The 24,556-nt window shown below is 37.6% G+C and overlaps 2 protein-coding genes and 1 long non-coding RNA gene across 20 annotated transcripts in view; 2 read left to right on the top strand and 1 right to left on the bottom strand.

Moving 5' to 3' along the window:
- The window catches only part of btbd2b (BTB domain containing 2b), a 1,074,195-nt gene that overhangs the window by 566,827 nt on the left and 482,812 nt on the right, over nt 1-24,556 (top strand). The window lies entirely within an intron of this gene.
- Nucleotides 1-24,556, top strand: part of ncana (neurocan a) — a 186,307-nt gene that overhangs the window by 96,850 nt on the left and 64,901 nt on the right. For all 18 annotated transcript variants that reach the window (XR_015479144.1, XR_015479140.1, XR_015479146.1 and 15 more), the window contains 3 exons: nt 3,193-3,266; nt 17,708-18,085; nt 23,655-23,829. Coding sequence is in view for 6 of the 18 variants with exons in the window: in XM_087241639.1 (XP_087097765.1) it covers nt 3,193-3,266; nt 17,708-18,085; nt 23,655-23,829 (627 nt within the window). In the remaining 12 variants the exon portion in view is untranslated. The remainder of the gene's footprint in view (nt 1-3,192; nt 3,267-17,707; nt 18,086-23,654; nt 23,830-24,556) is intronic.
- LOC147846575 (uncharacterized) lies at nt 10,201-16,022 on the bottom strand. Its single transcript, XR_015479254.1, has 3 exons — nt 14,861-16,022; nt 12,653-13,823; nt 10,201-12,459 (listed from the first exon to the last, which is right to left on the bottom strand). It is a non-coding gene; the product is annotated as an uncharacterized LOC147846575 (long non-coding RNA).

Raw genomic sequence — 24,556 nt, 5'->3', positions numbered from 1 at the left:
CAGACCACCCACAGAGAGAGAGAGAGAGAGAGAGAGAGAGAGAGAGAGAGGTGATACAGAGAGGGGGACTGTAAAACAATGAAAAAAGCCTGATTACTATTCTAAGAGTGTTGTTGGCGGGTCTGAGGGGTGGCTAGTGCTGGATTATGAAAAAAAAAGGAATCACTCCTTAGCATCCTGCCACTATGCATTAATATTCATCTCTTTTTATAAAGGACACACAGTGGTGTAAAGTAACCAATTACAAATACTCAAATTACTGTAATTGAGTAGTTTTTTTCTCAGGAATCATAATTTACTAAGTAGTTTTAAATATGTTGGCATTTACTTTCCCTTGAGCACATGTTTAGTACTTTTACTCCACTACTTTCCTTCAGTCTGCAGTCACTACTTTATTATTTCCTGGATATGGGGATTAGAGTCCAATCAAATCACACATAAAAGGTCGATCACATCATTATAAATCACCATGTCTTAAAGTAGTTCATTATTGCAGCAAACTGTTTGAAAGCATTGAAAGTCTCAAAGTAGATGTCCAAAATCTTTATACGCAGTGACCTAGAGACTGTTTAATTGCAGGTCACTGATGAGAAGATGACCGATGTTTACTCTATGATGACTGAAATGGCCTTAAACACTCAGCAGGCAGAAGACGTCAACATGACGTCAGATTGTTGTTGTACTCTAACACAATGACTGTAAAAAATATGGACGACGCGACAGCCCCTTTTCCCATTGAACGCCTTGAGGGCAAAACGCCTGCTTGACGGGCACAAACTGTCGCAAAAGACTGCTGAAATTGGAGCCTTGACATGCGCAGAAGGACTGTCTGATGGAGCCAGAGGAGGAGCCGCGAAAATGAGCGGAGTCGAGCTTCCAACCAAACGCTTTATGTAAAATCAACCACGCCCCCCAAACTTCTCAGCATGCGTTTGCTGTCATATCAACACAAATGGATGTAATAACGTTAACAAATATGAGGGTTTATATATTCAATCGCGCCAGCTCCGGGCCGCAGCGCATAACCTACTCGCGGCGTCGCGGGCTGATTCCGGCTCGCATGCGGCAGCGTCGGCTCGCTCGGCCGCCGCATCTGGCTCGATTGACTCGGGCTGGAATCGGGCAGTGAGTCCAGGCATCCGGAGTAGGTCCAGCAGAGGTAGTCAGTCTGAGCTCTGAGGGGTAAGTCTCCGGCAGGCGAGAATCTAGCCGGAACTGGCCAGAGTGTGTTTTGCTATCTGGGTGGCGTGTATCAGCAAACTAATAAAGCCTGAAAAAAGCCCTGACCTCAGCGAATAAACAGAGTTCCACCAGGATCATGTATGTCAGAAACTGTAGTTTACTGCTGAACTCATTTTGTCATGGTAAAATAACACAGAAATCGAATAGTAACACTTCAGTCTTCTGCCGAAGCTCAGACGCACTGCTTTGAGAAACTGTCAATCACAGCTGTCAATCACGATGACACGCCCAGCATTAAACTGTTTACAAAAATGAAGATCTGCAGCTATTTCAGCACAATAACCAGTGCCTTAATCGACCAGAACCATCTTTCGGGACATTTTATTGCAAGTGTAATAAATTTTTTTATTTGGGCTCAAGTCTCCTTCATTAACACGGAGGAGGCGGGCTTTATGACTTGTACTGCAGCCAGCCCCCAGGGGGCGATGTAACGGCTGAGACCTTCACTCAAACACAGGCTTGCGGCACACTTGCTTAAGACGCTGAATTTTGGTCACCTGACATCACAACCTTAATCTAACCTAATATTAACGTCTTATGAGGTGTGCCTGCTGGGCAATACCTAGATGCACTACAGAATGTTATGTTTACACACATTCACATTATACATGTAAATGCATCAGCTTTACACGGTGTAATACTCACTACTCTTCAGTACTTTTGAATGGTCTACTTTTACTCATACTTTGAGTAATATTTACAACAGATACTTTTACTCTACCTGCACTACATTTTTAAGGCAAGTTATGGTACTTTTACTTGAGTATGATTTTTCAGTACTCTGTCCACCACTGGCCGTAGCATACGCGTGCGCTTAATGCAGAAGTATAAATCAGCCTTAAGGGGTAGAATTGGGTATGGGCCTAAGTTATTGATATGTGGTTGTGGGAATGTATGGATTGTTGCAAATATATTACTATTTGATTACATTTACATTTAGTCATTTAGCAGACGCTTTTATCCAAAGCGACTTACAAATGAGGACAAGGAAGCAATTTACACAACCAAGAGCAACAATGAATAAGTGCTGTAGGCAAGTTTCAGGTCTGTAAAGTCTAAGAAGGGAAGTATTAGTAGTATTAGTATTATTATTTTTTTTTTGTACAGTTAGTGTGATATTCAGAGAGGCAATTGCAGATTAGGAAGTGTAGTGGAGACTAAATAGTTGGGTTTTTAGTCGTTTCTTGAAAGTAGCGAGTGACTCTGCTGTTCTGATGCAGTTAGGGAGTTCATTCCACCAACTGGGCAGATTGAATGCGAGAGTTCGGGAAAGTGATTTCTTCCCTCTTTGGGATGGAACCACGAGGCGACGTTCATTCACAGAACGCAGGTTTCTGGAGGGCACATACATCTGCAGAAGTGAGAGCAGATAAGAAGGAGCAAAGCCAGAAGTCACTTTGTAGGCAAACATCAGAGCTTTGAATTTGATGCGAGCAGCAACTGGCAGCCAGTGCAAACGGACTAGCAGCGGAGTGACATGTGCTCTTTTAGGTTCATTGAAGACCACTCGTGCTGCTGCATTCTGGAGCAGTTGAAGAGGCTTGATAGAGTTAGCTGGAAGCCCGGCTAGTAGAGAGTTGCAATAGTCCAGTCTGGAGAGAACAAGAGCTTGAACAAGGAGTTGAGCTGCATGTTCAGATAAGAAGGGTCGGAAGAAGGGTTACTATGCAAGTAGATCTGGCTGGTTGCTAATGTGTTACTAAATCACTTTGCAGTTCAGAATGGTTACTTGGGTGTTGCATGGTGGTCGGTGTGGTCTTAATGGTTACTAGAAGTTACTATCTTGTACATTAATCTTCATTATACTGCATTTATTTTATATTTTAACAGGTGCCTCAGTGCTGTTTTGTTTTTATACACACTCAAACCTGCTCATTTTCTTATCGCCAGTGGTGTTCACACATGTTGATATTACAGTTTTCATTTTCTGTTTGTTCTTTCTGTCCTCAGGGTCACGATGTTTCATGTTGAAGCTGGTGGGATAAAGGTTCTAGTGGTTCTGCTGGTGTTTTCAGCGAACTTTGGTGAGTTCTGTTTTTATACTATATACTTATATTTTTTATTTCTCTTTTTTTAAGGGAGAAACAAGGGGAAAAATACAAATAATAAATAATAGATTTTTAAAAAAAAAATAATATTAATTTATTCATTGTCATTTTCTATTCATTTAGTCCCTTTATTAATCTGGGGTCGCCACAGCGGAATCCTTGCGGATTAATAAAGGGACTAAGCCGACAAGAAAATTAATGAATGAATGAATTCTTAATAGTTTTTCGTTGTTATTTTAAAGAAATGTTTTATTAAATACAAAGTATAGTATACCTCTGTATTTAGCTTGTTTTGACAAATTTATAATTTGTGGCTAAGAAATAATTTATTTTTGTGTGTGGTCAGAGATAAATTTGGTAAATCCTTAAATTTTGAGCTCTGAAAAGTCATATGAAATAAAAACTGCAGTGAAAAAGTATGAAACCATGACCTATTTGCTCATGCACGACACACAAAACATGAAATGAATGAGGAAGCATGTGGAAAAAAACACAAAATCTAAATCAAGTCATTTTAGCATGTCAAAATCATATTTATCCATATATAAAATATTTTCCCAACAACAAAATTGTGGCTAGTGAAAATGCAGAGCGGCTAGTAACGTTGGAAAACTACTAGCCACTGTGGCTGGTGATCTAAAGATTTAATGTCAAGCCCTGCGTACATTACATTAATTAAACTGACCTTGATTTGTGTTAGTGTTATGAAGACATAAAGTGTTTTTCTGATCATGCAGCTAAGGTTTTAAAAACACTCATGTCCTTCTGAAAGTCCTTGAGCTTTATTACTCGAAGTCTGCAGTTTTTACATTTTACTAGTATCCTCTCAGTAAATAGCGAGCTCTTTATCTGAGCCGCTGGTGTATCCTGACGTCCGCTCTGAAGGATGTACAGAGGTCATAAATCGGCCTGGCAGGAGGCAGAGATTTTCCCATCATCCTTCAAAGCGGCCACCCATCGCTAAAGAGCCTAATGAAACTGAAGCTGCCAGAGAAAACATTTGGCCTGTGAAGCGTTTGCTGCGTCTCTCACACACGCACTGATGCGCTCAAGCGTTTAAACGTTTTTAGGTGACGGACGAATTCTGTGCATAAGAATAAGAGCTAATAGTATTTTCATGCACATCAGACGGGTCAACACGCTGCTGACAGCGAGAACAGTGGTTTATACTCATGTAAAGTGTACAAAATATCTGTAAATTAGCAGTTTTCCTTATTTTGCGATTCACACATGTCTATTTGTGGTCGTGAACTGCATTATGTGCATGTTGATCTCAGCTATTGAAAACGGCTATTCTTTTCTGCAGTTAAAATTTCACTTAACATCACTTAAATCAAGAAGCATTTTCTAGAAAGTAAAACATTGTTTTGTTTTCAGAAATGTGAGTGTTTTAAAATGATCTACCAAAGGGCTGAGGTTTTATTTTCCATTTAGCTTTAGCACCAGTAGTATTTAATAAAAATTGATATTACCTTTTTTTTTTTAACTTAATTTTCTTTTCTATTCTATATAATTCTCTTTTATATTTCTGTTTAGCTGTAATGCTATTGTTTAATAATATAAAAAAGTAAAAAATATATATTTATGAATATAGTCTTATGTATATTTCAATAATATTGCATTTAATATTGTTAATATAATTTTTATTTTAAAATTGTACCCCAATTATCTCAATATTTTATGTTTACACCCCCCCCCCCCCCCCCTTCACCTCATTTTTTTTATTTTAAGTTTTATGCTTTTGTAATTTTAGTGCACTTTTAGTTTTAGGGCCCTCCCTGCTGAAAAATCCAGCTTAAACCAGCCTAGGCTGGTTGGCTAGTTTTAGCTGGTCGACCAGGCTGGTTTTAGAGGGGTTTTGGCCACTTCCAGGCTGGTTTCCAGCCATTTCCAGCCTGGTCTTAGCTGGTCAGGCTGGGAGATGACCAGCTAAAACCAGCTTAATCAGCCTAGCCAAGCTGGGAGTCCAGCCAAAACCAGCTATATCCAGCTTCAACCATGCTGGTTGAGCTGGTTTTAGCTGGATTTGGCTGGTTATTTTCCAGCCTGACCAGCTAGGACCAGGCTGGAAATGGTTGGAAACCAGCCTGGAAATGGCCAAAACCCCTCTAAAACCAGGCTGGTCGACCAGCTAAAACCAGCCAACCAGCCTAGGCTGGTTTAAGCTGGATTTTTCAGCAGGGAAGTGTACAAAATATCTGTAAATTAGCAGTTTTCCTTATTTTGCGATTCACACATGTCTATTTGTGGTCGTGAACTGCATTATGGGATGTTGATCTCGGCTATTGAAAACGGCTATTCTTTTCTGCAGTTAAAATTTCACTTAAAATCACTTAAATCAAGAAGCATTTCCTAGAAAGTAAAACATTGTTTTGTTTTCAGAAATGTGAGTGTTTTAAAATGATCTACCAAAGGGCTGAGGTTTTATTTTCCATTTAGCTTTAGCACCAGTAGTATTTAATAAAAATTGATATTACCTTTTTTTTTTTTACTTAATTTTCTTTTCAATTCTATATAATTCTCTTTTATATTTCTGTTTAGCTGTAATGCTATTGTTAAATAATATAAAAAAGTAAAAAAAATATTTATGAATATAGTCTTGTGTATATTTCAATAATATTGCATTTAATATTGTTAATATAATTTTTATTTTAAAATTGTACCCCAATTATCTCAATATTTTATGTTTACAACCCCCCCCCCCCCCTCACCTCATTTTTTTATTTTAAGTTTTATGCTTTTGTAATTTTAGTGCACTTTTAGTTTTAGGGCCCTATCATAAACTCGGTGCAATAAGATGCAAGAAGTGTTTGTTGCTATTTTTAGACCAGCGAAACAATAATTTTCACGTTTTGCTCCACGATGTTTTAATAGCAAATCCATTTGCACCACTCTGTGGAAACCGTGGCTGTTCAGGTTAGAAAGGAGGTGTGTTACAGGGAAAATGAAGCACTCACTCAAGTTTATCTTATTTTGTACATTGGATTCCACTTGAAATGAAAATGTAATGAAATGAAAATATATTATACTCAATTAATGTAACCATTTAGCAGAAAACTGCATGTTTTACGTGAAGTTTAATTTTAAACTAATTTCAAGAGGAGCCTGTGCTCATGATTGACCCAGCTGGTCCACGTTAGCTAATCATGATCATCCAATTAAAGGATCCCAAGTCACTATATATATATATATATATATATATATATATATATATATATATATATATATATATATATATATATATATATATATATATGAGCAATATCACATAAGTAGCAGTGTGATATGGCTGTATATCGGCACTGGTGGGACGCGTGCGGCCTCGTGCCTTAGTGCCCCCACCAGTGCCGATATACTGTACAGCCATATCGCACTGCTACGAGTGTGATATTGCGTTTATGCAACAATTTGATGACATAAGTGTGTATATAAAAACAAAATCAAACACAGAGAGTCTCAAAAACCCTTTTGTATGAGGAACTACTTTCTTCTGCATTGGATTCAAATCATAAGCTGACAGTTAAACAGCTGTTAAAACAGTTAAAAGCATCTTTTAAACTTTAGATCTGTAGTGTCTGCTATTTGCTGGCTGTATGTGAGCGGAGTAATACACAAAGGGTAAAGAGGCTGTAGGAGTTCTGATATTGCAGAATATCGCACGGCCATAAGCCCATCAGATTTGAGAACCAGACAGAACTGTTGTATAAATAAATAAATAAATATATATATATATATATATATATATATATATATATATATATATATATATATATATATATATATATATATATATATATATATATACATATACACACACACACAGATGAAAACATTTAAGGGTTTAAAATGATACAAAAATGATTTTTTTCTACATAAATATAAAAACCACTGCCTCCATGCCTTCTTCATGCCTCCATGCCCTTTTTCTGTTTATTCATGACGATCTGCATCTGTATAATGTTATTATTATTACATTTGTATTAATAAAAACAAGTGTATATTTGTCAACCTGTCGAGTTTTGGAGACGTCTGCATCATCATATGGGGTATGAGAACAGGACATTTGTTTGAATATTTGACCACACTTTATTATTATTGTTCATTTATTCCTTTGCTGGAGATTAGAACTGAATTTAGAAGTAGTTTTGAAACAAACCTTTGCACTTAAACATAATTAAAAATGTGGGCTAATGGATGTGTTCAGTGGAGTGAGTTTCCACCGTTTCCTTACTCCACCAAAGTAAAGAAGTAAAGAGTAAAAATAAAGAGACAGAATGGAGGAGGCTCGTTCTTTATCCTTGCGCTGCAGATGCTCTGTTAAACTGTTTTCTCACTAGTAAAGCGTTCAGTTTTTACACTTACAAAGTTTACCATGTAAATAGCAAATGCGCCATAAGATGACGCAACTGACTCTTAAAGGGAATGGGAGATGAGACTGATTGGTTTAATGCAGGTGATGCTCAAAACACACCCAGAACTCATTTAGAGAATAAGCACAACCCTGTTAAACCATGCACCGGGGCGCAGAACCTATTCTTCCATCCCTAAAAAAAGCAAAAGTGGATTTGAACATGCTCCTTTATGTTTTTGTGCCTAGATCGTTAAAATTGAGCCCTTTGAAACTCTTTTTTTTTTCCGCGGCCGAAAATTCACTGCCTCTCCAACTGTGGCCATTACAACCCATAGTGAGCATGCCTACAGAAGCTTATTTGTAGACATAATCACATGCTCTCATTCCTCCTGCCTGAGTGTTAATTAATCTCAAGAAGCAGCATCTGTTGCATTCATTCTCTCTCTGTTTTTCTCATGCATTAACTGTATAGAGAGTCTATAAGTGCGTTTAGTGCTGAATGATGCTGAAAACTGCCTTACGTTGATTCTACTATGCATTTTTGGATATTAGCTTTCATATGGTGTCTAATAAAGCTGATTATGATCATTAAAATTGTCCTCCTACATTCAAAGTGCATAACAAATCGTGTCTTTTAATTCAGAATTGCCTAAAATATTGTATCTATATGATATGATATGAACTATATTGTATATAGTTTTTAGCGACTGGTGCATCTGCTCCCTCAATGACACCTAATAGTTCATTAATAGTAGTCATTTTTAGAGCAAAATAAAGGTTTTTGTTAGTTGCTGCTTTGCTTACTTAGTTTTTTCGCATTGAAATGTTCTCTGGAGATCAGAATATCAGAGATTTGGAAGTGGCCCACATCTCACCAGAATGATGGCAGAGGGTTTTACACAGACAGACGGCACTCGGATTCTCTTCACAACAAATACAGATAGAGTGTCCAAGTAGCTGAGACTGAAGTGATGAGGGAATATGAGTTCAGAAGATTGATTTCACACACAACACACACAAATACAGTGGGTAACACGATCGCTGCACAGCAAGAAGGTTGCTGACTCGAGTCCCGGCTGGGTCAGTTGGCATTTCTGTGTGGAGTTTGAATGTTCTCTCTGTGTTTCCTCCGGGTGCTCCGGTTTCCCCCCCAGTCCAAACACATGTGCTGTAGGGGAACTGGCTAAGCTAGAAATTTTCCAAAGTGTATGAATCTTAATGTGAATGTATGGGTGTTTCCCAGTGATGGGTTGCAGCTGGAAGGGCATCCGCTGCGTAAAACATGTCCTAGATAGGTTGGTGGTTCATTCCGCTGTGGCGACCCCAGAGTAATAGAGGGACTACGCTGATTGAATGAATGAATGTCCTCCATCAGCTGCTGAAGCCAGTGTTTGGACGGCTTCACTCCTCTTCAATCAGATTTAGCGTATCGAGCTCCAGCCTCCCGTTGCTCCTGGTTACCAAGCAGCGGTTGCCATGGTTATGGATGGTGAGGCTGAGAGGTGTAAACTACTGCAGGTGCTGCTGCTGATGTGTGTGTGTGTGTGTGTGTGTGTGTGTGTATTTGGAGCTGGGAAAGGTTATTCCGTTACATTAATAATACATTAATCTGTATACCCCCTTCTGGATGTGCGTGTGTGTGTATGTGTGTGTGTGTGATGGCATCTCATTTCTGAAAACCTCTGGCAGGATTGATTTTTGAGGCTGTGGGTAATTGTAATTGTGTTGTATACTCATGTTTGGTATGAGGATAAATCCAATGAAACTTGTCAACAACATACAAATATTTCAACCCAAAATACATTTATTTTTATATATATCATTAATAAAAATGCACAATATTAATGGTAAAATAAAATATATATATATAAATTAAAACAGCATTATAATTTTTTATGAAGTTATTATAATAAGATTAAATTATTTTCAATATGTTTTATTTACATCTATATTTACATATTTATTTATTACTCACCGGCCACTTTATTAGGTACACCTTACTAGTACCGGGTTGGACCCTCTTTTACCTTCAGAACTGCCTTACTCCTTTGTGGCATAGATTCAACAAGGTACTGGAAATATTCAGAGATTTTGCTCTATATTGACATGATAGCATCACACAGTTGCTGCAGATTTGTCGGCTGCACATCCATGATGCCAATCTCAGTTCCACCACATCCCAAAGGTGCTCTATTGGATTGAGCTCTGGTGACTGTGGAGGCCATTTGAGTACAGTGAACTCATTGTCATATTCAAGAAACCAGTCTGAGATGATTCACGCTTTATGACATGGTGCGTTATCCTGCTGGAAGTAGCCATCAGAAGATGGAGACACTGTGGTCATAAAGGGATGGACATGGTCAGCAGCAATACTCTGGTAGGCTGTGGTGTTGATGCTCAATTGGTACTATTGAGCCCAAAGTGTGCCGAGAAAATCTCCCCCACACCATTACACCACCACCACCAACCTGAACCGCTGATACAAGGCAGGATGGATCCATGCTTTCATGTTGTTGATGCCAAATTCTGAGCCGACCATCTGAATGTGGCAGCAGAAATGGAGACTCATCAGAGCAGGCAACGTTTCTCCAATCTTCTATTGTCCAGTTTTGGTGAGTCTGTGTGAATTGTAGCCTCAGTTTCCTATTCTTAGCTGACAGGAGCGGCTCCCGGTGTGCTCTTCTGCTGCTGTAGCCCATCCGCCTCAAGGTTGGACGTGTTGTGTGTTCAGAGATGCTCTTCTGCAGAGCTCGGTTGTAGCGAGTGCTTATTTGAGTTACTGTTGCCTTTCTATCAGCTGGAACCAGTCTGGCCATTCTCCTCTGACCTCTGACCTCAACCAGGCATTTGCGCCCACAGAACTGCTGCTCACTGGATATTTCCTCTTTGTCGGATCATTCTCTGTAAACCCTAGAGATGATTGTGCGTGAAAATCCCAGTAGATCAGCAGTTTCTGAAATACTCAGACCAGCCTGTCTGGCACCAACAACCATGCCACAGTCAAAGTCACTTAAATCCTCTTTCTTCCCCATTCTGATGCTCGCTTTGAACTGCTGCAATGAGGACTGTTAGTTTTAAATGGAGTGACTATTCAACATTCACAAGTTTAGTTCATTTTGACTGACATGACATAAGCAAATGATAATGTTATAAACAGCAGAGAGTTGTATGAAAGCAACTGATGAATGTCCAAAAGCATTCGCAATTCGTTGGAAGGAATGAGAAACTGCTACTAGGATGTGCACAAATGACTAATTGTTTTGAGAAATGCATTAACTGTTGATCAAATGTGAATAGTGTTGTGAGAAACGCACCAAAGCCACTGAGAAAAAGTGTAATAATAATAATAATAATAATAATAATAATGGCATTTTCATTTTGCTTGTGTTTTGTAGTGAATCAGGCATGTTTAGTTAAAATGCAGCCGCACATGTTTGAGTTTGTGTCTCATAATGGAGGAAAATGTCTTGGTTTTCTGCACAAAGACAGAGCTGCGGGTGTTAATCCAGGCCATCTAAATGCAGATTCATCACTGATATCATTATTCCAGCGCTGCGAGACACTCATCCCTAAATCTATACGCAGTCAAGCAGACGGGGTTGATTTTCTGTGCGTTTGCGTGTACAGATGGTTTGGGTAGACCGGGAGCGAGTGGATTAGAGTGAATATTCGTCTCCGTTTCTCACTTTTTTCCAGCTTATTTACACTCTCGATATCTGTGAACAGCATCTGTGTGTGTGAAGAGCAGTGGGAAAGGTGTTCAGAGAGAGTCTCGCTGTAAATAAATGCCGGAGATACAGCGCTATCACAGTTTTTGGACAGGATAACCTTTCCTCTTGAACTGAACACATGTTTGTGTCAGTCTGCTGGGGGGAAAGAGCTGTTATCAGGGAGGTTTTGTGCTTTTGTTTCTTCTGTTCACCGAGGCTGTGTTTGATACAGTAAAAAATAGTGAACTGGTATTGTAGTTTATAATTTCCATATTTTTAAAACTTGAATTATCCTTGTTTTTAAATCTCTAAATGGCCTAGCTCCTTCCTACCTGTCAGACCTGTTGATCAGCCTGGTCGGTCTCTTCGGTCTTCTAACCAGAGACTATTATACATCCCAAAGTCTTGGCTGAAATGCAGGGGTGACCGGGCTTTCGCAGTAGCTGGTCTTACCTTGTGGAATGCTCTGCCCCTCTATATTAGGTATATATCATCTCTGTCTGTTTTTAAATCTAAACTAAGGATGCTGAAACTTTAATATATTTTGTACGTGTGAATTTGTTCAGAAATTTTGGTTTGACCTCTATCGTTATTTAAACTCCCCTCCTTTGCACAATCTTTTAGTTTAAAAGATTGTGCAAAGAAGTCTCAACTTGCCAGGCTAACTCTATCAAGCCTCTTCAGCTGCTCCAGAACGCAGCAGCACGAGTGGTCTTTAATGAACCTAAAAGAGCACATGTCACTCTGCTGCTCATCCGTTTGCACTGGCTGCCAGTTGCTGCTCGCATCAAATTCAAAGCTCTGAGGTTTGCCTACAAAGTGACTTCTGGCTTTGCTCCTTCTTATCTGCTCTCACTTCTGCAGATGTATGTGCCCTCCAGAAACTTGCGTTCTGTGAATGAACGTCGCCTCGTGGTTCTATCCCAGAGAGGGAAGAAATCACTTTCGCGAACGCTCACGCTCAATCTGCCCAGTTGCTGGAATGAACTCCCTAACTGCATCAGAACAGCAGAGTCACTTGCTACTTTCAAGAAACGACTAAAAACTCAACTATTTAGTCTCCACTTCCCTTCCTAATCTGCAATTGCCTCTCTGGATACCACACTAACTGCAAAAAAAAGTACTAATACTTTCCTTCTTAGACTTTACAGACCTGAAACTTGCCTACAGCACTTATTCATTGTTGCTCTTCTAGTTGTGTAAGTTGCTTCCTTGTCCTCATTTGTAAGTCGCTTTGGATAAAAGCGTCTGCTAAATGACTAAATGTAAATGTAAATGTAAAAGAAATTGTTTGTTATTACTCAGAATCTTCACATAAATCTAAAGAATTTATCTTCAACTTTTTTATCTTGTTTGAATTATTTTTTTTAACATAAGCAAAAATGCATGGCTTCAGTCCCTACTTTTTGACATTTTCTAATTGAAGTTGACTCACTGCTCAAATCTTTCCGTATGTGTAAAAACAAAAAAATGTGTCAGATTCCTGGTTCTACATGAAGAACTGTTGTCTATTGACTCTGATTTGAGTTAGAACGCTTTACACTTTTATACAATTGTAATTTACTCACCCCTTCCTTTGTTTTGTTCATCTTTTCTCTTTCTGCAACTAATGTAATTGGTATTTTTCTCCTTTGTATGCCTCTTATATCGATCTCCTGATTGTGGTTGTATATTTGCATTCTTTAATAAAAAAATCTAGGTTTTAAGGTAAGAAAACTTACCTTTTTGATTTGGCATTTTATCAGTGAGAATTGTTTGTTTTAGCGATAATTTTATACTTGTTCTTTGTGATTTGTATTGTTCAGCACATTGGTCAACCTTTGGTTGTGTATAAAAGTACTGAAGTACTTGTGTTTGGCCCTCCGAGTGTCTGTGAATCTACTATTAATCAATTTGGTTCGATCAAGCCTAAGGTCCACAGTCACGCAAAAAAATTTGGAGTTACTTTTGACACTGAGTTAAAGTTCGACAAGCAAATAAATTCAGTCATCAAAAGTGGTTTCTATCAGTTAAGGAAGATTGCCAAATTGAAGCCTTTTCTCTCTTCTAAAGCAGGGGTTCTCAAAGTGGGGGTCGGGACCCCTCGAGGGGTCACGGAACAATGAATGAGGGTCGCCTGGTGATTTAAAAAAATCTATTTATTATTATTAAATCATATAAGAATGACCATATTTTATCCATAACCTACTGAAGAGAAAAAATATAGTCGTTTATAATTACTATATAGTTACTATAGTAGCTTATAGTTACTACTTCTATTGGATTGCGACCCCAGTGGTAATTACATTATATTAAAGACACAGCAATCGCGTAAGATGCAGCAGATTGATTTTTATAACACCAGGTTAAAGTTTCTGGCCCATTTAAAGCACTGACATTAATAGAAGAATATACCTGGGTGTATTGGTATTTGTGTGACATTGCATGCAAGGTTTCTGTATTCATAACCAGGATATTGGGGGTCGCGAGTCACTGGCATCAGGCCCGGCCCTAACCAATTTGGCACCCTAGGCAAGATTTCAGGTGCCCCCCGTCACATTGCAGTAAATTCCACTGCTAGTGTAAAGTCATAAGAAGCTAAATAGCTTTTTGATCGACTACTACAAGCTGGGAAAACGTCAGATAAATATGCCAATGCAATTAACATTATTGCTGAATAGATCTAACATTTACACATTTGCTTGAGGAAGGAATGATGGGGTAGTTACATTAATATTACTATTTTCCAAAACATCTATGCCCTTCCATAACATTAGCTGATGTTAAAACTAACCGATAGCACTATAGCTATGTAATGATTAGCAATGTTATGTCATATCTATCAACGTTGGGATGTTAAAATATGGGACAACAAATAGCTTCAAATGATAGAATACAGAGCAAACAATAGAAAATATTGACAATAAAATAAAAGGTTTAACTTCTTAAAATCAATGGCCTATACCGAAATTAAATAAAGCTATAAAATCTATTTAGCTTTTAATTGTATTTGCATATTGATTAAAGTTACTGTAGTTATTTAGTGAAGAGCAGCAAATTAATCTCTCATTGTGTTTTGTTTGAGAACAGAGGTGTTCATGTAAGAATGCACAGATCTATAATGAATGAATGAATGAAGCATTCGACTACTTTAGTAACTGTTGTGCTCATTTAAGAGAAAATTAGTTGTGTTTAAAGTAAAACACGCAGGATAGAGCAAAAAAAAAAAAAAAAAAAACGAAAAAAGAAGCACTTTTCCGACGGTGCCTTACGGAGAGCCCCACTTCGCGCAAGCTCATATCCCAGGCTAAGGACAGCTGTGAAACATAACCAGCTTTGTCTTTTTGTAGGAAACACACTTTAGATCTTTTTAGGGTAAGAGGTTTTTGAGTTATTGCCATCTATCACTGAATGTCTGTCAGGAATATTGAAAACAAAACAAACTTAACCCCGCTCATTTCTGGCGCCCCCTGGATGTACAGCGCCCTTAGCATTTGCCTATACTGCCTATGCCACGGGCCGGCCCTGACTGGCATCGTCATATTGGGGGTCGCAGGCTGAAAAGTTTGGAAAGCCCTGTTCTAAAGAGCTGTAAACCATCATCAATGTTTTTATTATGTATAGATTGGACTTCTGTAACTGTATTCAGGAGTTTCACAGGCATCGATTGCACGCCTGCAGATGAGTCAAAATGCAGCTGCTAGGCTTTGAACTGGGACAAAAAAATTTCTAGTATCTCACCAGTTTTATCATCTTTTCACTGGTTCCCAGTCCCATTTAGGATTCAATATAAGTTATTGCTACTAGTTTTTAAAAGTTTGAATGGTCTGGCACCTATTTACATCTCTGAGCTTCTTCACTGGCACACTTCATTGAGGCCAATCAAGTCGGAAAACAAGTTTCAGCTAGTTGTCCCCAAAACACGGTTGAAATCAAGAGGTGACAGGGCTTTTTCTGCTGTAGCCCCCTGACTGTGCATGAATGGTCTGCCTTTACATATTAGGTCATGCTTTTCACTTGGTGCTTTTAAGTCTTATCTAAAAAAAATCTCCTTCTGTCTCTTGCCTTTTGATTGTAATGAATTCATTTTAATCTGTTTGATATATTTTCCTTATTTTTATATATAGGTATAGATTTTCTATGCTGGTGTTTTTGTGAAGCACTTTGGTCAACATCTGTTGTTTTTAAATGTGCTCTATAAATAAAGCAAACAAACAAACAGTAGTACTATATAAATAAAATTGACATTGACGTTGAATTCATTCATGAGATCGTAAGAAGAGTTTTCAGCAGCTTTACTGAAGTATTTAGTCTCGTATTATCCTTCAGAAATAATGGTAACACTTTACAATAAAGTGGTAGTATTAAACAGTAGTTAATGTATTTATTAACATCACAAACAATGAGCAGCACATTCATAACAGCATTTATTACGTTTGTTTATTTTAATGAAAATAAAGTCATTCGTTGTTAGTTTGTTCACTCTAAATGCATTAGCATGTTAATAATGCATTAGTAAATGTTAAACTATGATTAATTAATGCTGTACAAGTATTGTTCATTATTCGTTTATGTTAGTGAATACTTTAACTAATTAAACCTTATTGTAAAGTATGACATAAATCATTATATGTATATAATGCGAGTCTTATTGTTATCAATATTAGTGCTTGTTTACAGAATTATTTGATTAAAAAATAAAAATAATAAAAATCATTATTAATGTCTTCACGGTCACGTGATAAGTTCATTGCATTTGTGATAAAAGTAGTAAGTCTGTGTGAACTGGAAGTATTTGCAGACTTTTATTTGAGTATGATGACAGATTTCCAACTGAAACTGAATATTTAGTTGGGGGTGTGGCTTTATTTTTAGGCTCCGCCTTTCTTCTTTACATTTACATCACAAAAATAATAATGATAACAAGAATAATAAAAACAGTAACAATAATAATAATAGCAACAATGATAATAACAACAATAATAATAAGAAGAACAATAATAACTATCTTTAAAAGAAACTAATACTTTTATTAATCAGGGAGGCATTAAAGTTACACAAGTATAAGCAATCTTTTAATTGAAGGATATTTTTTTAAATAAAGTGCAAAAGTATAATTTTTTGAAATATTGCTAATAATAATAATAATCAATGTTTTTTGATAATCAGATCATAATATTATAATGATTTCTTAAGGATCATCATGTGACACTGAAGACTGTAGTAATAAATAATAAAATAAATGGCATAAAAAATATTTTCACAAATAATTTTAATTAACATCTAGTACAAACTAGATTAATTAAAACTACTAATGTTTTTTTTTACAAAAATGTTAAAGTATTTATGTCATAGTTTGCTTAAATTAAAAAGAAAAACACTCTGTAGAGCACAATTAACATAATGCTAATAACTCATACACAAAGTAAATTAATAGGTAATAACAGTTGCAAAACACAAATTATATATTTTTTTTGTTATTTAAATAAATGTTCACTAAAATAAAATAAATAAAAGTACCATTTAATATTGTCCCCTACTTATTCCCTTGGGAAATAGTTATAACTTTTAGTTAAATTAAACTAATTACAAAACATTTAATTTAATTTAATTTAATTTAATTTAATTTAATTTAATTTATTTAAATGAATTTATTTTAATGAATTAAATAAATTTAATTTAATTTAAAGATATAAATTTTTATTTTATTAATTTGATTGAATTATTAATGTTTTATTTTTATTTATTTTTATTTACTTTATTAAAATTTAATTAAATTAAAACATTAAAAATTAAAACATTAAAAATGTAATTCAATTAATACATTCAAAATGTATAACGTCATTATTTTCTTGTGCCAAATGGAAATAAATAAATAAATAAATAAAATGTATTCATTCATTCATACATTTTTTTTTTTCGCCTTAGTCACTTTATTAATCTGGGGTCGCCACAGCGGAATGGACCGACAACTTATCCAGCATATGTTTTACAAAGCAGATGCCCTTCCAGCTGCAACCCATTACTGGGAAACGACTATACACTCTCATTCGCACACGTACACTACAAACAATTTAGCTTAGCCAATTCTTCTATACCACATGGAGGAAACCGGATCGCCCGGAGGAAACCCACGGCAACATGAGCAGAACATTCAAACTCCACACAGACACGCGAACTGACCCAGCCAAGGCCTTGAACCAGCGATTCTCCTGCTGTGAGGCGATTGTGCTGCCCAATAAATAAAATAGTATATTAAAAAATCCTCAAAAACAATTCCACAACAAAAATAACAGCAACATAGTATATGCAGTTGAATGCATCACATAACCATATTCTCCTCCTCTGTCTGTCTGTGTGTGTGTGTGTGTGTTCAGGTGTGTGTTCATCTGAGTCTGCAGTGACGGTGCGGCGGGTCACTGCTCCTCCTCTCCGCCGTCCCCTGTCCTCCTCTGTCCTCCTGCCATGTGTTTTCACTCTCCCGGCCGCAGCATCCTCTCCTCCTCATGGGCCCTTCATCCACTGGACCCACGGGTCTGGAGCGCAGCAGCGGACGGTGGTGTCGGCTCGGGATGGGGTGCTGCGGGTCCACCAGGCATTCGCAGGACGCCTCCGTCTGCCCGGATACTCCAAAAACCAGCTGAACGCTTCCCTGGAGCTCTCGCGACTCAGATACAACGACAGCGGGACCTTCAGATGCCACGTCGCTCTGGGGGAAAACTACGAGCAGGACACCGTACATCTGGAGGTCACAGGTGCAGGATTATTATTTTAATATTATTATGATTATTAATATTAGATCTATTATTCACTAAATTGTGTGTGTATGAAGTTAAAGGCAAAATTATTAGCCCTCCTGTGAAATTTTAATTGTTTTTCAAATGTTTCCCAAGTTATGTTTACATTTTTTTCTTGGGAATTTACTAGAAAGTCTTATTTCTTTTACTTTGGCTAGAATAAAAGCCTTCTTAAAAGGTCAATATTATTATCACCTTAGGATTTTTTTCTTCGATTGCCTACACTCTGGTCCAATGACTTGCCTAGTTTAGTATTTAAATTGCGTTTTAAAGTAAATACTAGTATATTGAAAACTTTTATTTCAATAATTAAGAAAATAATTATTATTTATTCGAAATGTATGTTTTAAATGATATACTCTCACCGGCCACTTTATTAGGTACACCTTACTAGTACCAGGTTGGACCCTTTTTGCCTTCAGAACTGCCTTAATCCTTCGTGGCGTAGATTCAACAAGGTACCGGAAATATTCCTCAGAGATTTTGCTCCATATTGACATGATAGCATCACACAGTTGCTGCAGATTTGTCAGCGGTACATCCATGATGTCAATCCCCCTGTTTCATAACATCCCAAAGGGTCTATCTGGTGACTGTGGAGGCCATTTGAGTGCAGTGAACTCATTGTCATGTTTAAGGAACCATTGACACGATGCTCAATTGGTACAAATTAGCCCAAAGTGTGCCAAAAATATCTCCCCCACACCATTACACCACCACCACCAGCCTGAACCATTGATACAAGGCCGGATGCAGGACCGTGCAGAGACCGTCTGAAGGGCATGTGCAGGATAAATTTTTTGAAGAGCCGGGGGGGGGGGGGGGGGGTGTGGGGGTGCGCGCGTACTGAAGAGCGGTGTTGTCGCGCGCGTTCTGATAAGCTGTGTAGTCGCGCGCGTACTCAGACCGGTGTTGTCACGCGCCTACTGAAGAGCGGGACCGAGAGTGTGCCGCGTCGCGGGGGCACTTTTGATCATTTTGGAAGGGCACTTTCTATCCAAGACTAAAAAGGGCATGTGCACTGCACAGGTTGAGCCCTATGTGTGCACGTGCCTGGCCGGATGGATTCATGCTTTCATGTTGTTGATGCCAAATTCTGAGCCGACCATCCGAATGTGTCAGCAGAAATGGAGACTCATCAGAGCAGGCAACGTTTCTCCAATCTTCTATTGTCCAGTTTTGGTGAGTCTGTGTGAATTGTAGCCTCAGTTTCCTGTTCTTAGCTGACAGGAGCGGCACCCGGTGTGGTCTTCTGCTGCTGTAGCCCATCCGCCTCAAGGTTGGACGTGTTGTGTGTTCAGAGATGCTCTTCTGCAGACCTCGGTTGTAGCGAGTGCTTATTTGCTTATTTTATATATATATATATATATATATATATATATATATATATATATATATATATATATATATATATATATATATATATATATATATAATTTTGTTTTAATAATTTTATTACACCAATTACACGAGCTGGATTCACTGGTCAGATGTGCTAGAAATGTATCACAATGAGGACATCTGCTGGTTACACGGGGGTTAATGCAACAAAAGCATAATCTAAAGATAAACAGATCGATATTGTTTGCTGATGTGGACACAAATAGTTATCGGTATTTATTTTGAGTTATCAAGATTGGTGTGAATGGGCCTTACAAATAAATGTATCTCATGTATCCAGTATAGTTTCAGCATCTTTGTTGCCCACTTTAAACATGCTGGTGAAAATAATTTGTGTTGTTTTTATTCCACTACACAAACGATCCCTAATTTCAGTTGATTAAATAAATTAAAGGAGCTGAACTCACTGGTCAGATGCGTTAGAAACAAAGCACAATCTGCTGGTTACAATTGGGTAATGCAAAAAATTGTGTTTATGGATATATTTATAGTTATTATCCTTAGGTTGAATGAGCCGTTAATCTGTGTTTGGTAAGCCGCAGTGATGGGGTTATTATGATAAAGTGAACCCACGGCTCATTAGCAGAGTCTGAATGAATGACCTCTCATTATGTGCGGTCAGACAGTTAAAACCACACTGCTGTCCCTCAAACTTCAGCTCTGCTTTATTCTCATTTCCACATCCTCATTAACTGGTTAATCGGCCACAACTCTTTAATTAGAAGTGTCTGATTGATGACCTGAGAACAGGTGAGGCTTAATGAGGGAAATCACTGCAAACTGCACATGAATCATCTGAAATGATCCACATAAATAACCTGCCGTAAACAACTATTAATAATCAGGATATTAAGGATTTATCTGCGCTGACACCGAAAGGAGAAACTTAATGAATGATGACAATAACTTTGATAGTCATTGAACTGGAATGCATCAACAACACTGAGCTCGGTTCATCTAAGTTGTAAAGTACTATCTTCTTTACAGTAAAGGGTTGTGTGTGAAGCACGGTGGAAATAAACGTGACTAACTATTATAATATAGTAAAACAAAACCAAAATCTGAAAATAAAGAGTTTCAGAGTTTAGTTTCCTTCGAAAGGTGGCAGGGCGCACTCTTATGGAAAGGGTGAGGAGCTCGGAGTAGAGCTGCTGTTCCTCCACATTGAGAGAAGTCAGCTGAGGTGGCTCTGGCATCTGTTTCTGATCCCTCCTGGATGCCTACCTAGGGAGGTGTTCCAGGCATGTCCCACCGGGAGGAGGCCTCAGGGAAGACTCAGGACACGCTGGAGGGACTATGTCTCTCGGCTGTCCTTGGAACGCCTTGGGATCTTCCTCGTAGGAGCTGGAGGAAGTGTCTGGGAAGAGGGAAGTCTGGGGTTCTCTCCGCAAAAAAAAAAGCGGCAGAAGATGAATGGATGAATGAATTAATTAAAATTAAGAGAAAAAAATGATTAAAGCAAACCGAAATATTGAATAATAATTTATCTGTATCATTATGATAATATTTGACTGTGGATATAACACAAAAATAAAACAAAGATACAAAAATGTAACATTTCAAAATAAAGCAAAAACAAAATAAAAAAATTCTGAACAAAATTCTAATTATTCTGAAATAAATGTATTAAAGTTGTGTGTAAATAGTTGCTCATAAAACTGATACACATTACATGAAAACTAAATTATAATATTAATAAAAAAATAACAATAAAAATAATTATGGCGGCGCAGTGGCGCAGTGGTTAGCACCATCACCTTACAGCAAGAAGGTCACTAGTTCAAGCCCCGGCTGGGTCAGTTGGCATTTCTGTGTGGAGTTTGCATGTTCTCCTCATGTTGGCGTGGGTTTCCTCTGGGTGCTCCGGTTTCCCACAGGCTAAACACATGCGCTATAGGGGAATTGGATGAACTCAAGTTGTCGATTGTATGAGTGTGTGTGTGTGTGAATGAGTGTGTGTTTCCCAGTACTGGATTGCATCCCATTGTAAAACATATGCTGGATAATTTGGCGGTTCATTCTGCTGTGGCGACCCTTGATTAATAAAGGGACTAAGGAAAATAAATGAATAAATAATAATAATAGTTATTATTTATTATTATTATTATTAAATAGTATTAAAATATATTTAAATGTAATAAATAAAAAATATAATATTTTTATATTGTAATAATGTAGAAATATTAATGACAATAAAAAATAAATTATTATTGTTATTATTATTATTATTATTATTATTATTAGATATTATTATTCATTCATTTTATTTTTGACTTAGCTCCTTATAAATCAGAGGCCGCCACAGCGGAATGAACCGCCAACTTATCCAGCATATGTTTTACACAGCGGATGCCCTTCCAACTGCAACCCAGTACTGTAAAACACCCATACAGATTCATTCACACTCATACACTACAGCGAATTTAGTTCATCAATTCCTCTATAACGCATGTGTTTGGACTGTGGAGTAAACCGGAGCACCCAGAGGAAACCCACGCTAACATGGGGAGAACATGCAAACTCCACACAGAAATGCCAACTGACCCAGTCGGGGCTCGAACCAGCAACTTTCTTGTCGTGAGGCGATCATGCTACCCACTGCGCCACCATAACACCTAGATGTTATCAAAATATATTTAATTTTAGAAAGTGTAATTAATAAATTAATATAATATGTTGTATTAACGTTGTAATAGTTTGACAAAAGTATTACTATTTATACACTACATTAATTTATATGATCAATAAATGATGACAACATATGTTTTTGTTAATTATAAGTTATTCAATCAAGTTTATAAGTTAAAGAGACACATAAGGTTAATTTGAGTCACATAAAAAAAGATGAGGCAACCGTACATTTCTTATTCTGTAATATTTGTACAATCACTGTGCACAAACTGTGTGTGTGTGTGTGTGTGTGTGTGTGTGTGTGTGTGTGTGTGTGTGTGTGTGTGTGTGTGTGTGTGTGTGTGTATGTTTGTGTGTGTGTGTGTGTGTGTGTGTGTGTGTTCTTTTAAACCAAGTTAATTGTGTTTCTAACTTGAAAAGACACACGGTAAATTTAAAACACCAACCGTACATTGTTATTCTGTAATATTTGCACAATCCCTGAGATGGGTCTGGCTGCAGACCTGGTGCAGTGCAATCTGGGCTGCATCCGATGCTTTTTAATGGGCTCAGTTAACCCTACCCGTCACAGTGACGTCACTCGCTCCATTTGAGTGCATTGTGTCTGACATTGCATCGCTGAGTGATGCAGTCTCAGCTTGCATCTTAAAGGCTGCATCCAGATACTATTGCAATCCCTGACAAAAAAGACACATAAGGGTCAAAAATTGAAGGCAACCCTACATTGTATTATTTTTACAATCACTGTGCGCAGTGTTCATAAGATGTGATCTGTATAATATCATAGGTATTACAAGAAGGTAGAGAATTACAGTATGAAGACATTGCTGATGTCCTCATTTCTCTAAATGCTTATAAATCACAGAACGAGAAAGTAAAACTGCACATATGAAGTCAGAATTATTATCCCCCTTTGAATCTTTCTTTCTTTTTAAAATATTTCCCGAATGATGTTTAACAGAGGAAGGAAATTTTCACAGTATGTCTGATAATATTTTTTCTTCTGGAGAAAGTCTTATTTGTTTTAATTTGGCCAGAATAAAAGCAGTTTTTAATTTTTTTAAACACCATTTTAAGGTCAATATTATTAGCCCCTTTAAGCTATTTTTGTTTTTGACTGTCTACAAAACAAACCATCAGTATAAAATAACTTGCCTAATTACCCTAACCTGTCTAGTTAACTTAATTAACCTAGTTAAGCCTTTAAATGTCACCTTTAATCTGTATATGTATCTCAAAAAAAATCATCATGTCAAAAATAAAATAAATCAGTGATTAGAGATGAGTTATTAAAACTATTATGATTAGAAATGTGTTCAGCTCTCAGTTAAACCGAAATTGGAGGAAAAAATAAACAGGGGGGCTAATAATTCTGACTTTAACTGTAGGTGTAGGGGTAATGTGATAGAAGATACAGTTTGTGCAGTATAAAAACAACGGAAACCTATGTAATGTCCCCACAATTCACAAAAACAAAACATATGTGTGTGTTCAGGTGTGGTGTTCCACTACAGTGGTCCAGCAGAGCATTATTCTCTGTCGTTCTGGGAGGCGTCTCGAGCGTGTGAGCAGAATTCGGCAGTGATGGCGTCGGCGGAGCAGCTCTGGGCCGCCTTTCACTCCAGCATGAACAACTGCGCAGCCGGCTGGATCTCAGACCAGAGCGTCAGGTCAGAATTATTACACACCGATATCATCATCATCATCAGGAGAAGTCATTCATCATACACTCCTCTAAATTCCAAACATGCATGCAATAGAGTGGAGGAAATATGACGTCACTTTGTAGGCTAATCGGCTGCTAGCATAAAACTGGTTCCCTCGTGAAAATCCTTATGGGATTTTCCCATAGGCTTTTCGAAGATTGCGAATAATAAGCTCTGTGTTCACACACAGTTCATGACACTTACACGTTTTGTCCAGTCGGATAATCCTCACACGAAAATACAACCTTGAGCACTTTTAGATCTTAAATTCAAACGCAAGACTTGAAAAGCTAACATTAGGCTATTAACGGACTACAGAGCTACAGAGCAGAGCGCTCGTCTGTGACGTCAGCCCCACCCTGCTACAGACGACTTTTCATGCTCATTTTTAGAAATATTGTCCATGACAAAGAGTTAATCTCTCTGTTTATTATATTATAGTCCACGCTGTACATTATAAACAAATAAATACGCAAAAACACATAGACCTTTTGGATTGTTTGTACGTGGGAAATATGTCTGTTTTGCTTTACGGTTGTTCTAAAAGTTTAAAAAGTGTGTGTAAATCTGCCTACATAATGTTATTAAATAAGTGTATCGCTCGCGTGCACACCGCCTGCTTACTTTAACAGACGACAGAAATGAGGCGTGAGGAACAAGTCTATCAAATGCCTGCAAGTTCCATCATGGA

Source organism: Danio rerio, chromosome 2 (assembly GCF_052040795.2).
Source record: "Danio rerio strain M-AB ecotype USA chromosome 2, GRCz13ab, whole genome shotgun sequence".
Classification (NCBI taxonomy): Eukaryota; Metazoa; Chordata; class Actinopteri; order Cypriniformes; family Danionidae; genus Danio; species Danio rerio.
This window is presented reverse-complemented; position numbering and strand designations above follow the sequence as displayed.